This window comes from Rhincodon typus, chromosome 3 (assembly GCF_021869965.1).
Source record: "Rhincodon typus isolate 14 chromosome 3, sRhiTyp1.1, whole genome shotgun sequence".
Classification (NCBI taxonomy): Eukaryota; Metazoa; Chordata; class Chondrichthyes; order Orectolobiformes; family Rhincodontidae; genus Rhincodon; species Rhincodon typus.
In genome coordinates this window covers 52,725,324-52,742,863 of record NC_063334.1, presented here as the reverse complement: position 1 = coordinate 52,742,863, position 17,540 = coordinate 52,725,324, and the positions used below count along the sequence as shown (strand labels likewise).

The following is a 17,540-nucleotide window of genomic DNA, read 5'->3' as shown; positions in this document are numbered from 1 at the left end:
AGAAAATGACCAGTTTATTACAACTCATTGTTTTTGGTCTGCCAGCCAGTTCTTTATCCGTATCAATACATTAGCTCCAACCACATACACTTTAATTTTCTATGCTAATCTCAGATTTTATCAAACATTCTGAAATTCCTAGTAAACCACATTCAACCCATTCGTCACTCTTATCAACTCATTTATCAATCACCTCTAATATTGCTGACTTACACTGGCTACTAGCATAGCAACACTTTTGTTGTAAAATTCTCATGTTTGTTTTAAAATCCCTGTAGTGCCTTGTCCTTCCCCATCTCTAACCTCCTCCAGCCCTTGAACTTTCTGAATTATATCTGAACATTTCTAATTCTGGTTCCTTGGTTTAATCATTCTACCACTGGTAGTCACATATGCAACTGCTAAATGCTCTAAACTCAGTGAATACTTTGCAAAATCATTGTCACTCTAACATCTTTTATGACATTCCTTAAAGTTCAGCCATTTCCAATGACTCCAATGGCATTCTGTGCAATTGTAAATGCTGTGGGATTGCTGTAATTATTTCCTCTTTTCTCACAGACACAGGCAAACCCAACTCCAGCTTGTTTGCCAATTCGGAAAGCTTTTCCTTACTGACTTTCTGTAAAACTCCCGAAATGACTTCTTCCACCCCCAGAAAACCTGGCACACACTGTTTAAACTAACCAAATTCAACACCTGAAATAAAAGACACCAACAATTACCTCTTGCAGCCTTTGAGTCCAATAATCCTAAACTCAACCTGGCATTAGTGATTTTGATCCCGACAAGAGCTCTAGTTTGTTATGGACCAGGCCAGATTCCCTGAAAATATTTTAAGAAGGCAGCACAGATCCTAACTTTTTCTTATTTTAAGGGCAACTGTAAATTGTCTGTTTCTGAAGCAATATGAACGGTCAAACTACTTGACATTAAGCAAAACATAATTTATTTAAACGCTGTAGTTAAAATACCAGAGGAATTTAGAATAACTTCATTCCACTGGAAACTTTACAGAATAATAGATATAGTAACTATCACTAATTAACTGTTCCAATATAGTAATATCCCATAAACACACCCCTGGACAAAAAGGACAATTCAGACACAGATTCTCACATGCAGTTCTTCCATCCAGGAGGAAAAAAAGACAAGAGGAAATAGAGAGACAGTAGCAGCTAGGAGACATTCACTGAAGCTTCCAACTCTTGTGAGAGCCCAACAGCTTCAGATGCGACTCAGAAATTCTGATCTGAGAGAGCTGGCCACACATTCTAGCTGCATTAAAAAAAAACCCAAGGCCTCCCAAGCTCTTTACTCAAGTGGTCTTCAATAGTCATCTTGTCACTTCTCATTCAATCTCTCTCTTAAAAGAAACCAGGACAAAACGATCTCTTAAAGGTACAGCATTGTCACAGGATTAAGAAGTGCCTCAAAGGAGGAAAGCAAGGCAATAAGAAGAAATATGCTGAGAAAATATTCCAAGCTACCCTGGAGGATTGGCGGGTTTGAAGATGTCAAGGAGAAAGGGAGAGGTGAAACCAAGGAGAGATTTGAAAACAAGGATGACAATTTTAAAATCAAAATGTTGCAAGATTCAGAGCCAATGTAAGTACGTAAGCACAGTGAAGGCTGATATGTGAATGGGACTTGATGTAAGTAAAGGTAAGGGCAGCAGAAGTTTAAATAACTTCAGTTTTATGGAGAGCAGAATACAGGTGACCAGCTAGGAATGTATTGGAGTTGTCAAGTTTAAAAGTAACAAAGGCCTGAATAAGAGTTTCAGCAGCAGATGAATTCAGGCATAAGTGAAATCGAACAATCTACAGAGGTGGCAAAATGCAGCTTTCATGATACTGCAACTAAGCATAGGGAAATTCATCTCAAGGTCAAATGCGTCATTAGGTTTGGGAACAATTACAGCCAGTTGCAGTGTAAGGGATGGAGTCAGTAGGGAATGGAATTTTGAGCACAGGCTGAAAATAGTGGCTTCAGTCCGCTCATTCTTAGCTGGGGAAAACAATGTTCATGCAGCATTGGCTATTGGATGAACTGGCCAGTAATTTAACAACAGTGAGTCAAGAATGGTGGTGGTGAGATAAAAATGTGGAGCGTTATCAGCAGCAGCCTGGTAATGCTATGTTTTCAGATTATGTCACTGAAAGACAGCATGAAGATTCGAAACAGGATGAAGGCAGGAACAGATATTTGGAAAACACTAGGTGTAACAGTGTAGGAGCAGGAAGAGAAATTGTTGCAACTGATAATTTGGTTATGATTAGGTAGACAAGAATGGAACCAGACAAGAGCATTCACAGATAGCTGGGCAACAGTCGATAAGGTGGTAGAAGTGAATTCTGTGAGCAACCGACTCAAAGACTGCCAACAAATCAAACAGAAGGAGGGATAGTTTGACTTTGCCATAGTCATGGGTTTCAGTGAAATCAAATACTGTGGATGTTGGAAATTTGAAACAAAAACAGAAAGTTCTCCCCTCCCCTCTTCCAACAGGATACAACCTATCACAATTCTATCTTACTTCAGTTCTGAAAAATCATATTTGACTTGAAACATTAACGCTATTTTTCTCTACACAAATGTTGCCAAATCTGCTGAGTATTTCCAGCACTTGGTTTCCATCCCATTGATTTCAGTACCATTTCAGAACTGTGGATTCAAACATCGAGATCTGGAAAGGTGGGTACTGATTTGAGAAGCATCATATTCAATGACTTTCGAGAGGAAAGGGAGAGTGGAAATGGGTGGTGAAGTTAAGGGCCTTTTTTGGGTAGAGAGATGATGACAGCAAATTTAAAGGAGAAAAGGGAAAACATCTGATAACGAAGAATAGTATCAGTGAAGAAGGGGACCAACAGGTGAAGTTGGATGATCATTTTAATGGAAACAGGTTCAAGAAAGCAGGACAGGATCAGCATGGATAGGGTCTAAAGAAGAAAGAGACACTAGTGAAAGAAGCAAGTTCAGGGCTAGGATAAGAGGGAGCTTACAAAGAAACTTGGCTGGAAGAATGGGCAGATGCAGCAAAGACAACTGATGGTCTTGATATCAATGGCATACAGCTAAACCAGCCAGACCTGGCAACAGATGACTAAACTTGTTCTTGGCCATAGCTCTTCAAGTCTACATCTCTTAGGCTTAAGGTAGTGAAAATGTTGGGCATACTGGGGAGAATGTCAGAGTGAGAGTATTTGTTTTGTTGGACTACAGCATCAAAGGTGAGGGAGCAGGTGAGGTTTAGCAGATCAGCAACTCTAGATATGTTGTGGCAAATGAAGGGCCGAAGGCATATAATTAAATTGGAGAGGGTGCAGAAGAGATTTGCAAGGATGTTGTCAGGACTGGAGGGATAGGGTTATAAGGATAGGCTTGGACTTTTTCCCCTGCAGTATGGGAGGTTGAGGGGTGACCTTATGGAAGTTTATAAAATGAGGAGCATGGATAAATCGAATAGCAAAGGAGTTTTCCTGAAGAGAGTTCAAAACTAGTGGGCATTTTTTTTTAAGGTGAGGAGAGGAAGATTTAAAAGAGATCCCAGGGACAACATTTTCACAAACAGGGTGCTCATATGTGGAATGAGCTATCAGAGGAAGTGGTAGACACAGGTACAGTTGCAATATTTAAAAGATATTTGGACAGGTACATGAATAGGAAGTGTTTAGAGGGATATGGGCCAAATCCAAACAAATGAGATTAATTTAGTTTGGGAAACCTGGTTGGCATGGACAAGCTGGACTGAATAGTCTGTTTCTTTACTGTATTACTCATAGATTCAATGACTCTGACTAAACAACTGGGATTCTGAAAAGGTGCCTGTAAGTCACTTTTTTTGGGGGGTTGGTCCCATTCAGAATGGGGCACATTCAGAAGATGGAGCTATTGGGTTGTAACGTTGAATGTTAGTGGAAAGTGACACAGGGAAATAATCAGAAATTACCTCATCTGTGAATGATTGAAGGAACTGTGAAAACAGTTTGTGGTGTTTATACGGAGGGAGAGAATTAGGGAAGATAAGAGGGGAATGAACTCAGAGGACAGAAAACATGATGAGGCAAAATGGAGATTAAAATCACTAAGGTTGGAAAATTATTCACCACAGAAGCTGAGAAAATAACAGTAAAGATATCTTAGTCATAATTTATTATCGTACTAATGACAGAATACGTAAGATGATTTTGAATGAGAATTGAGAAACATAGAATATGGTGGAGTGCTCAAAATGAGGAGAAAATGCAATAGGACTGGGGGATCAGAACAAGGTGTGATCTGATTTTAAGTCTAATAATGAAAATGAAATCTTTGAGACCACATGAGAATGGCACTTTGCTTCCCTAAAGGACATCAGTGAATTGAATGGCTTACGTGTCTCCAGATCCACAGAAATGAGATCAACCTTTAACTGACTTCAGAAATGGCCAAACAAGCCATTTAGTTGCAATAATTGCTAGAAAGTAGCAAAAACCGAAAAAAAAGTTGGACTACCTAGTATCAACAAAGGTACCGGAAATAACAATGGCAAATACCATGCTGCCAACTCTGTAAAATCCTCCTTACAACTAATGACAAAATTGAGATAGTAATTTCACAGACTAGTCAAACAATAGCTTGACACAGTTAAACAAACAGAATCATACCCTACTGACCACGTCCCAGACAAGATCACCATTACCTGGGAGTATGACCTGCCACAGCAGTTTACAGAAGACAGCCTATTGCCCTAGCACGTGCTCAACATTGACACCAAACCCCATGAAGTCTCATGACATCAGGACAAACATAGGCAAAGAAACCTCCTGCTGACTATCATGTACTGTCCCTTCCTCAGCTGATGTTTCAGTACTGGTCCATGTTAAACACCCCTTGGAAAAAGCACTGAGGGAGCACCGGAGAGAGAGGGCGTCACTGCCAGCCAAGAGTTATGTGCAGCAGCACCACTATTGATCAAGCTGGTCAAGTCTTAAACGTCATATAAGCTAAACTGGGTTTGAAGCAGGTGGACAGAACCAACAAGAGGGAAAAACATACTTGATTTTAATCTCAGCAATCTGCCTGCCACAGATGCATCTGTCCATGACAGTATCAGTAAGAGTAACCGCTGCACTGTCCTTGTGGAAACAAAGTCCCATATTCACATTTAGAATACTCTCCACTGTGTTGTTCGGTACTATAAAATTTAAAGGTAAAGTCGTCCTTGCCCTACCAGAACACAGGGCTGACCTCTCATTCAAAAGAAATGACTGGTAGTCGTCTAAATTTAGGGTCACCACACCTCAGGCGACAGGAGAGGTTGAGAAGGAGAGTTCTTCACAGTAACCTCAGCCAGTGATGGAATTGAACCCATGCTGTTGGCATCACTCTTCGTTGCAAATCAGACATCTGGTCAACTGAACTGATCAACCCACTCTTCCCACCAACCAGTCCCCCAACTCCTGATGCTAAATGGGGTGGGCTTTGAATAAGTCTAGCCACTGAAGGTTGGACAGCCATGAGGTGTTGTGCACTATCAACATCAGCAGACTTGCACTCTAATACAATCATCAACTTCATGACCCACATATCCTACACTCTACAAATACCATTAAGCTAGGAGGTCAACTTTCATTCAATGAAGAGCGCAGAGGGGGCAGGAGTAGCATCAGGCATGCAAGCCTAAATTTAAGAGTATCTGATTTACGAATGCTCATACTTGCAAACGGATGGATGAATTAATACTAATTTTAAAGATGTGACATGGAAACTTTTCTTCATACTTATGATTACCCATTTTATATTGTCTGATATTGTGTTCCAACTTGCATGCAAGTCGACTTGTGAATGTCCTCAAGAACAGAACCCGTTCTCAACCTAGGGACTGCCTGCACTTAAAAATGAAGTGTCAAGCTGGTGGAACAACAAAGCAGGGCTACTGGCATGCCAAACAATATAAGCTGCAAATGACAGAGGTAAACAATCCCACAATCGATGGATCAGATCTAACTTCAGCATCCTGCCACGCCTTGTCATGAATGATAGTGGACAATAAACTCACTGGAGGAGGACTATCTTTAATTATGGGGCAGCCCATAAGGGCAAACGATAATTTGCAAGAATCTTCAGTGATCCATCTCAGCCTCCTTGAGAGGTCGCCAGCATCACAGATGCCAGCATTTAGCCAGTTCAATGCACTTCACATGACATCAAGGAACAGTTGGAAACACTGGACACTGGAAATGCTATGGGCCCTGACAAAATTCCAGTTACTGTACAAGTCTTTAGTAGTGGTAGAGAGTGTGAATGTTTGTGGATTGTGTTGAGGACTAGTGCTCCAGAACTTTCAGTGCCCATAACCAAGCTGTTCCAGTACAACTACACTGCTGGCAATGTGAAAAAATTATCCAGGTATGCCCCACACTCAAATATCCAACTCAACCAATTACCGTCCTATCAGCCTGCTCTCAATTATCGGTAAAGTGATAGAAGAGTCATAAACAATACTATCATGCAGCACTTCTTTAGCAACAACCTGTTCACTGGTGCTCATTTTGGGCTCTGCAAGGATCACTCAGATCCTGACCTCATTACAGCTTTAGCTCAGACTTCGACAAAAGTCCTGAATTCCAAAGTTGAAATGAGAGTACTGCCCTTAATATAAAGGGCACATTTGATCTAGTGTAGTATCAAGGAGCCTGAGCAAGTTGTTATTGACCACAATTTTTAAAAAGTATGCATTGACACAGAACCTCTGAATCAATCACTACCATGTCTTCAAAACATTCCATCTGAAATATTCTATTCAAACTTGTTGTTAATTTGGAAATAGAACCAATACAACATCCAGCAAATGAAAAACCCCAACAAATCTGAGCTTTGACAACATAATATTTATGATGATTACAGGGTATACTAAAACGTAAATTAAATAGACAAAAATAAAAATATAGCTCCTTTGAAAATAAATGAAGTAGCTTCACCCCACCATTATCAGCAATACAAAAGATGACAAGTATCTTTTGCTGATCCAATGATAACTATAGTTCAGATAATATGTTCACATTTGAGGATATTAACGCAGGTGATTACGAGTCCAATAACAATGATTAAATGTTACCTTCAAATGTCTAAACACAATATTTCACATAATTTTGGCTTGTTACTTTTATACATCATATGGTTGATTCCATGACTCGGAACTACCAGTGAGATGCAGTTACCACAGATAACACAATTCAGTAAACTGTTCACCCTCAGATAGTGATTTTTAATTCATTTAAACTACCAGACTGTAAATCATGATGCAGGATTTCCTGACCAATCTCACACCTCACTGGGAGCACTGATCACGAATGGACTTTTAGGTCCATTTACTGCACTTGTTAAATATTGTATTGCTGACAAGAAGTTATCACAAAAATAGATTAAGTTCTAAAAATAACAAAGGATGGGTTTTGCACAATTCAACTCCTATTGCACATGGACTAACGATGCAAAAACAAATTCTAACCTAACAAGGACACTCAGTGACGGCATATGGGAAGGAAGGTGGGAATAAAATCACACCAGTGCAATATTACGCTATTCTTTGGATCTTGGATCTAAGGAAGCAGTGGCAAGTAGTGGAGACTATGCCTGACTTGAGAGTGCTCAAGGGGGGAGTGTTATCAATATTGAGAGAGATATTTTTTGTATCCTCACAGTGACTACCTTTACCACAACCCACGTGAAATCCACCTACATATTTAAAAATAAAGTTCAACACTCAATCAAGATAAAACCCATGATGTGGAGGTGCCAGTGTTGGACTGGGTGGGCAAGGTCAGATATCACATGACACCAGGTTATAGTCCAACAGGTTTATTTGAAAACAGAAGCTTTCGGACACCTGGAGGAGGAGTAAGGCTCTGAAAGTTTGTGTTTTAAGATGAAACCCAAAAGATAGACAATTAATCTGCTAACTGAATTAAATCGAATAACAATTCATAATCCATGTATTCGTTCAATTTTCATAGCAGCATGAATGTAGAACTTCTTGTTGCTTCTCACATGACTCTCACTCTGTAAAAGTCAGTATTCCATTGATACACAATCACACGTGATACGTAGTTTACCATGCACTGGATCTCAGGGCAATTCTTAAAACCTTGCATTTATATAGAACCTTTAATGTATTATTGCCCTAAAATGCATCGCAGAAGACAATAACAGAAAATATGACACCAAGTAACATAAGGAACTACTGAATCAACCTTTTGGTCAACTCCGAAGAGAGGGAAAGTGAAATAGAAATCCAAGCAGGTTTAGGCGAAGAATTCCAGGACTGAGGGTCTGGAACCTGAAGGCAAAGCCCTCAATGATGGTGTGATTAAGATCAAGGATACTCAACAGTCTACAACTAGAGCACCACTGAAATCTCATGGGCTTGTTGGTTTCAAGGGGTTACAGAGATAGGGAGTTCAAGAGGAAACTGGAAAGCAAGCTTGACAATTTTAAAATGGAGATATGGCTTAAGCAGGAACCACTAGTGGGATGTGTGGTCAGCATGGATGCGTTGGACCAAAGGATCTGTTTCAATGCTGCACAGCTCTATGACTCTATGACATTACAGGTCAGCAAATATGAATGAAGAACAGATTTGGTGCAAGTAAACTTCAGGCAACTGAGCTTTGGTTATGCCACGTTTACAGAAGGTAGAATATGGAAAGCCAGTGAGGAGCGACTGGAATAGTCAAATAATAGTCAAAAAGGCATGAATGAATGTTTCATTAGCAAGAGACTCGAGGCAGGAGTAGAATCGGGCAATGTTACAGAGATGAAAACTGGCAGTTTTAGTGATGTGCAGATATGTGCTCAGAAGCTTACCAAATATAACAACAAGGTTCTGAAAAGTCTGTTTCAGCCTCAGTTATGAGGGAGATGGATGAAATTGAGTGATAGGGAACAGATTTCGCAGCACAGATCAAAGTGATTTCCTTCCATTTTTCCAACATTTAACTGGAGGGAATTTCTGTTCATCTTGTAAAAACTGCTTGATAATTTAGAAATAATGGAGGAAAGAGAGAGAAAGATGGTGGTGAGGTAGAGCATGTATACATGAAACTGCTGTGTTTTCAGATAATGTCACAACAGATAAAAAGATTGATCAAGCAGTTTATTTAAATCATTAAATAACTGTAAATGACTGCTGATGGAATTTATTGTTCAACTTTAAGAATGTACTTTATTAGCAGAGCTTTTCATTGCCTTTCATTCTCCAATCAATGAGATTCATTTTTTCCCAAATAATCTTGCTATCAGACCTTTGTGGTAGGTAGCTTCTAATCAACCTGTTCAGGGATGTTATGACACACCTCTGGCGCAGGTGGGACTTGAATCTGGGCTTCCTGACTCTCAGGTAGGAAACCTACCAGAGAACACAACAGCTACAGACCGCTGCAGTACATTTGCTTGCTAGTTAGATCATTTCATTTTTCATCAAATTTACAATTATTTGTGAGTTTGTAAAGTTTACTAACCACTAAGCATCTGTGTTCGATAGATGTAGAACGTAGTCTTACAAGGTCAGAATTCATTGCAACTTTTAGATCCAAAAAATCCTGATAAACTGTGTTTGTGGACCAAAACGTAGAAAGGAACACCCCTTTCCCTCCCTCCAAAACAAGTCAAACACTCTTAGATTTTATTCACGTTGACTCAGTGGTTAGCACTGCTGCCTCACAGCACCCGGGACCCGGATTCGATTCCAGCCTCGGGCGACTGTCTGTGCGGAGTTTGCACATTCTCCCTGTGTCTGCGTGGGTTTCCTCTGGGTGCTCCGGTTTCCTCCCACAGTCCAAAGATGTGCAGGGTAGGTGGACTAGCCATGCTAAATTGCCCATAGTGTTCAGGGATGTGTAGATCAGGTGGGTTATAGGGGAATTGGTCTGGGTGGGATGCTCTGAGTGTCGGTGTGGACTTGTTGGGCCGAAGGGCCTGTTTCCACACTGTAGGGATTCTATGATCTATGACTCATTTAAATCCATTCTTCAGACATGAATGCAAAGGAATACCAGCATTTATTGCCCCATCCTTGTTATCTTTCTTTTCAAACCCAACACAACTACCACATTTGCCATCAACCAGCTTCTGCCTGTATCAACTTAGCACACCATTGTGATTTAACTCCATATCTTCAGCATTGCTAACAGCCAAGCTATTGATGCTTTTAGACCTACAGTCATCAGGGCAGATGCAAGAATACCAAATTTTAAAGGGGGAAGCAATAATATACTGCATGAGAAAAAGATGCTGACTGGTTGGCAAGTCAGCTCTGTTGGACAAGGCATTGCCATGGAGAATGAACCAGGAAGCTACTGTTTGCATTCTTTTGCTTAATTTTAAAAACAGGTACAATTTTTCCAGTACAGGACAGGTCCTAAAAAAATGTAAGCCTGACTGATAAATTGGTTGTTAATGTAATTCTTAGCACAATCGGGACAGCTCAGCAAATGCTGCACTCCTGTGAAGTCTCATTTACTGTTCGATATTATTTACTGAGATTTGCAGACACTTGATGGCTGAGTATAGTCAGCACTTGCCAATTGTGAACAGCTGAAGGGACAAGCTATTTAATAATGATCTACCAGCCATTGTGCATAGAATCACTACAGGACAGACAGAGGCCATTCAGCTTGTCAAGTCTACACCAACCCGCCGAAGACAGCATCCCACCCAAACCACTGCCCCACCCTAACCTTGCAATCCCACGTTAAACATGGCTAATCCACGTGGCCTGCACATCCCTGAACACTACAAAGCAATTTAGCACAGCCAATTCACCTAGCCTGCACACTTTGGACTGTGGGAGGAAGCCAGAACATTCAGTGGAAACCCACAAAAACATGGGGATAACGTGCAAACTCCACACAGATATCTACATGTCTTTCAATATTTATTGGTTCTATACCAGTAGCTGCCATCTACATATCCATCATGTTCCCACTTATTTATATTCTTTCAAGATTGAACAGCCTAAACTTTTCCATATTTTTGCATAATTCAGTCCACTGGTCCAGGAATTAGCAATGTGGTCCTTCTGTGCACTGCCTCTGAGGTTTCAGTGCCTTATTCATTTCTTGGAACCAACACTAAATTGAGTACTCATGCTAAAGGCTGGTCAAGAGACTGCAATATAATTCAGTTCCCCAATTACTTTGTTCAATGCTGCTCATCTGCAGATATTGTCATATTATCACAAAAAGTTCACAATCAATCTGACCAATCACCATTACTAGAAAATGCATTGGTGCTAATACTAGGTGAAAATAATATGACGCTTAATCATAAAGGTGCTCTGTGCTCAAACAACCTTCATTGCCTAGACTTACAAAATTAGAAAAGTCATAGAAACAGAAAATAGGAGCAGGAGGAGGCCATTCAGCCCTTCAAGCCTGCTCTGCCATCTTCACGATCATGGGTGATCGTCCAACTCAACAGCCTAATCCTGCTTTCTCCCCATAACCTTTGATCTCATTCGCCCCAAGTGCTAAATCTAGTTGCCTCTTGAATACATTCAATGTTTTGACATCAACTACCTCCTGTGGTATGAATTCCACAGGCTCACCACTCTTTGCGTGAAGAAATGTCTCCTCCCTCCATCCTAAATCGTCCACCCCGCATCCTCATACTGTGATCCCATCGGGAACATCCTCCCTGCATCCACCCTATCCAGTCCTGTTAGAATTTTATAAGTCTCTATGAAATTCTCCCTCATTCATCTGAATTCTAGCAAAACCAATCCCAACCTAGTCAATCTCTCCTCATACGTCAGACCCGCCATCCCCGGAATCAGCCTGGTAAACCTTCGCTGCACTCCCTCGAGAGTAAGAGCATCCTTCCTCGGAAAAGGAGACCAAAACTGCGCACAATATTCCAGTTGTGGTCTCACCAAGGCCCTATACAACTGCAACAACACATCCCTGCTCCTGTACTCCAAACCACTCGCAATGAAGGCCAACATACCACTTGCCTTCTTTACCGCCTGCTGCACCTGCATGTTTACCTTCAGCGACTAATGCACAAGGACACCCAGGTCCCGCTGCACACTCCCCTTTCCCAATTTACAGCCACTCAGGTAAGTATCTGTCTTCTTGTTTTTGCTTCTGAAGTGAATAACCTCACATTTATCCAAATTATATTGCATCTGCCATTGATTTGCCCATCCACCCAACCTGTCCAGATGATGCTAAAGGATCTCTGCATCCTTGTCACAGTTCACCCTCCCAACCAACTTGGTATCATCTGCAAACATGGTGATGTTACATTTTCTTCCCTTATCCAAATCATTAATATATATTGGGAATGGCTGGAGGCCCAGCACCGATCCCTGTGGCAACCCACTAGTTACTGCCTGCCAATTTGTAAAGGACTCATTAATTCCAACTCTTTGTTTCCTCTCTGCGAACCAGTTGCCTATCCATCTCAACACCCTTCCCCCAATCTGCTTTAGTCTTGCACATTAATCTCTTATGTGGGACTTTGTCAAACGCTTTCTGAAAGTGCAAATATACTGTATGACTGGCTTCCCCTTGTCAACTCTACCAGTTACATCTTCATAGAATTCCAACAGATTTTTCAAGCATGACTTCCCCTTCATAAATCCATGCTGACTCTGTCTGATCCTGCCACTGCTTTTTAAATGCTCTGCTATAAAATCCTTGACAACGGATTTGAGAAATTTCCCCACTACCGATGTTGGTCCTTAATTCCTTGTTTTCTCTCTACCTCCCTTTTTGAATTTTGGAGTGACGTTAGCCACCCTCCAATCCGCAGGACCTGTTTTGGAGTCTACAGAAAACTGGAAGATAACCACCAATGCATCCATTATTTCTAGAGCTACTTCCTTAAGTACTCTGGCATGTAGATTATCAGGTCCTGGGGATTTATTGGCCTTCAATCCCAACAATTTTCCCAACACCATTTCGCTACTATTGTTGATCTCTCTCAGCTCTTCCCTCTCACTAAATCTTGCATCCTCCAACAATTCTGGTATCTGATTTGTGTCCTCTTTTGTGAAGACAAGACCAAAGTATGTATTCAGTTACTCAGGCATTTCTTTGTCCCCTGTTATACATTCCCCTGCTTCTGTCTTTACCAATCTCTTTCTCTTCATGTACCTACATAAACTCTTAGCGTCAGTCTTTATGTTCCCAGCAAACTTATTTTCGTACTCTATTTCCTCCTTCTTAATCAATCCCTTGGTCCTTCTTTGCTGAATTCTAAACTGCTCCCAATCCTCAGATTTATTATTTTTCTTGGCTAATCTGTATGCTTCTTCCTTGGACCGAATGCTATCTCTTATTTCCTTTGTGAGCCATGGATTGGCCCTCTTACCCATTTTCCTTTTGCGACAGTTGTTGCAGTTCCCCATTGCATTCCTTGAATGTTTGTCATTGAGAATCCACTGTAATCCCTTTAGGTAACTATCCCCAATATATCAAGGCCAACTCACTCCTCATATCCTCATAGTTTCCTTTATTAAGGTTCATCACCATAGTCTCCCAATCAACAACCGCACTCTCCATCTTGATAAAAAATTCTACCATGTTATGGTCGCTCTTCCCCAAGGGGTCTCACACAACTAGATTGGCAATGATTCTCCAGTCATTACACAGCACCCAGTCTAAGATGGCCTGCTCTCAAGTTGGTTCCTCCATATACTGGTCAAGAAAACCACCTACATACACTCTAGGAATTCCTCTTTTACTGCATTGTGGCTAATTTGATTTGCCCAATGTACGTGCAGGTTAAAATCGCCCATGATCACCGATATTCCTTTATCACATGCATCTCTGATTTTCTGTTTAATGCCATTCTTGTCATTACCACTGCAGTTTGGGGTCTATATATGACACCTACTAATGTTTTTTGCCCCTTGGTATTTCTCAACTATACCCATACAGACTCCACATTGTCAGAGCTCATATCCTTTCTCACTATTGAGTTAATTTCCTCTTTAACCAGCACCTGCCACCTTTTCCTTTTTGCCGGTCCTTCCTAAATACTGAATACCCTGGGACATTCAGATCCTATTCCTGGTCACCATGCAGCCATGTCTCCGCAATCCCCGTTATATTGTACCCGTTTACATCTATCTGTGCGATTAGTTCATCCACCTTATTGTAGATGTTCCACGCATCTGGGAGAAATACACCAAAAACTGTTGGTACATATGAAATCATATCTAAGGATGAGAGAAAAAAATAGAATAATTGGTGTAAAATACTGCTTCTTTGCCTTTAATTCATTTCTTTAATGAACAAGGGAGCTTTAGTGATGCAGTAGTAGTGTTAGTGTCCAGCCCACAGGACCAGGATATCCGTGTTCAATCCCAATTGTTTCAGACATGCACAACTAAATCTTTGAACAGGTTTATTAGAAAACATGTAATTGCTTTTGTCTATTAGCAGGAACACCACAGCACCACAGTATAAACAGCAGTATAACAAACAGGCTTTCAACACAATATACAAGCTACAATCTACAAACAACAGCTGTCCATATTGGAACTGAACTACATGGATTGTAATGTGTTCTCCTTAACTGTAAGCACCAAGAAAACCATGATCATGATACAAGGTGTCACACCTCCACCTCTGATCACACTTAATAACACTTGAAGAAGTTACCGAAGTCTGCTATTTTGGTTCCATGATGACCATTTGTCTCTTAATGCAGAACTTGGCATGCAAATAGAAAAAAAAGCCTACCATCTTTCACTAACTCTCAAAATTTGCATGGAATTAAATCAAGCCAACTCTTCAAACAAACATGTGGGTGTACTGGGTTTACAGCACCTTGTTGTAGGACTGTGAAACATGGACGACTTACAGCTATCAAGCAAAGAAGTTCAACAAGATCTATCTTCACTGCTAGCAGCGTGATCTGGCTATATCATGAAGAGACAAAATCACAAATGTGGCCACCCACTAAAAGACAAAGCTCTCAGGTCTGTTGTTATTCATCAAACAGAGCTGTAAAGTTGTCAAAGAAGACAGAAACAGTATCTGCGTCATCAGGAAACCAGGGCAAATTTACCAGTAAGATGTTAAAATCTCTGCTTTAAGAATGCTTGAAATGAAGATTCTAAATATCAAACCTCACATTTGGAAGACACTAGCTAATAACAGAGAAAAGTGGAAGCATCATCTGTCAGATGGCATGCATCTCCATGGGATCAGTGGCTGCAGTAGGTTGGCTACAGTCATTACCAACTGATGACCACTTCAAATGCAGCACTTGTAGCAGGACCTACCTCTGGTTTGATTTGTCTCTACAGTCATGAGCAACAGTTCAGCACATGAAGCTACCCCATCCCCAACTGATTTGTTTTGCTGCATGAAAGGACCAAGAATAAAATGGCACAGATTTAGGAATTGTCAAAAATAGTAATCGCAACATGAGGATTATTTTTAAATTCAGCCTTTGGCTATAATCTGGAAACTACTGCAAGACAGTGTGGTAGAGACAGGTTTAATCAAGGCATTCAATTATAAATTGGATTGTTATACAGAAACAAAGTTGTTGCAGCAGCAGCATAGGGGAAAAGGCTGGGCAGTGGCATACATGAATTGCTCCTGCAGAGGATCAACATGGATCCATCATTTTGTGAAATGGAAAGATGTCACCAACTTGGTCCAAGAGACAAACTGCCTAAATATTTTCCATTGCATCAATTTCAAGTTTGCAAACTGAATCAAAAAAGAATTGATTTTATCAAGTTGAGCAGTAAGCTAAAAAAAATTAAAATTGAAAAATGATTGAATAATAATGAGAATTGCATTTTCAACTCCTGTTATATTTTGTATTGTTCCCACTTCAAGCACAATTTTTCACTGATCCACCTCCAATACTTTGAAAACAAGTATTAGTACTTAAACAAAAAAAACCCCTATATTTCAGAAGCAAGCTCACGGTGCTTCTAAGTAGCTTTTACATACTTACTTCTTTGAATTTCATCTCATCCTTCTGGCTCCGTTTTCTTTTACGGGAGTCTTCTCGGTCTTTTTTATTGATCTTGATCCATTTTGTAACCTAGAGTTAATGATAACTCCAGTTAAAGAAAATGATGCATTTTATTCAGCACATATTTTGGCATTAAGGCACTATGTTCTTCAAACTTCCCACCAGTCTAAATATTTCTAACAGGAAATAATTTAAAGACAATGTTCAATAGACTTAATCCATCATTGTAGATTGGCTGCATGTCAAGTTTGTTTTTTCCCTTGTTAAACATCTTCCAAATTAATTAGTATATTCTTAAAAGAAAAACAGAAGACAAAACATAATGTTTGAGATGCATGAAAATAGTTTGCCAAACTTCCAAGTTATCATTTACAACCACTTATTAAACAATAATGTCCTCACCTCACTCTGCACTTCACAGACCAGTCGGTTCTCTGTCCACTTCAGTGTTTCATCCAAAAGAGGCTGAAGGGAGAAAGGAAATCGGAAATTCCACATTTTCAAATCTCAAGGAACAACAACTTTAGCTTACTTTTCAGTTATAATTAAATCCACTATTGATTTTGCTTTTGATTTGAATTTCACCTCCAGACCATAAGCAGTTACAGCAGCAGAGTCCAATGTGTCAAAACACCATAACCTTGCTTTGTCCATCTTTGTTGGTCTTAGTCTGCTACTCACCTCCCCTTTCCATTCTGCCCATATCCACTACCATTCTCCTCCCAGCCCACAACCATTATATTCCTCTTCCAAGCCTGAACCCACCACACCCACTCACTTCACAATTTAACTAGCACTGCTTTCCTCCAACCTACATCCACCAGATCTATCGCCCCCAAGCCTACGCCCTCCACTCTCTCTGCAGCTCATGCTTCCATTCCTCCAGCCCAAGTCCGCATCCACTAGAAAGTACCGTGAAAACAACTTGCGACGCGTCCTCGCGGAATAGTTGGAAGTTTATGATAGCAGCAAGAATGAATGATTCACACACGTTGTGTCTCTCTATCCCTGCCGCCTTAATAAAAGTGCACACTGTCGCTTCCTCTGTGCGGCTGGCGGCGTGTCCCTTCAGCACAGCAGGGTTGTGGGTTTGGGTTAGTGCTGCACGTGGCCGCTGCGGGTGCCGCTCGCGGATGTGCCGGAGGCGCGAGCATTCTCCTCCCGCCGACACAACATTCCACCCGAAGAGAAGGAGCTCCTCCGACTGCCAGCCACTGGGCTAGCATGGAATTTCTTCGGTGCCTGCTGAAGGCGAAGCTCCAACTAACTGCATGTACAAAAATAAAGCCAACTCGCCCGGAAGGAACAAAAAATGCTTTGTTGTTGTTTTGGTGTGGTGCCGCCCCGTGTGTAGGTGGGCGGTGAGTGGGAGCTGGGAATGTGAAAGTGAACTTGATCCAACATTGATCACTGAGCCAGCAAAAGCTTCATTGTCCTTCGTATACCAAACATAACTGAGATGTACTGCCCCAGCTAACCGCTATCAGCCTACACAATAACAGAATACTTGTATTCATTGCTGCCAACATAGCAAGTTAATACAAATA

At 40.8% G+C, this 17,540-nt stretch overlaps 1 protein-coding gene across 1 annotated transcript in view; it reads right to left on the bottom strand.

Moving 5' to 3' along the window:
• Positions 1–16,945, bottom strand: part of LOC125481131 (aminopeptidase O-like) — a 158,642-nt gene extending 141,697 nt beyond the window's left edge. Inside the window, exons 1-3 of the mRNA XM_048592290.1 lie at positions 16,907–16,945; positions 16,396–16,458; positions 15,973–16,062 (exon numbers count right to left, since the gene is read on the bottom strand). Of these exons, the coding sequence (XP_048448247.1) occupies positions 15,973–15,987 (15 nt within the window). The 5' untranslated portion in view covers positions 15,988–16,062; positions 16,396–16,458; positions 16,907–16,945. The remainder of the gene's footprint in view (positions 1–15,972; positions 16,063–16,395; positions 16,459–16,906) is intronic.
• Between the last annotated feature and the right edge of the window lie 595 nt (positions 16,946–17,540).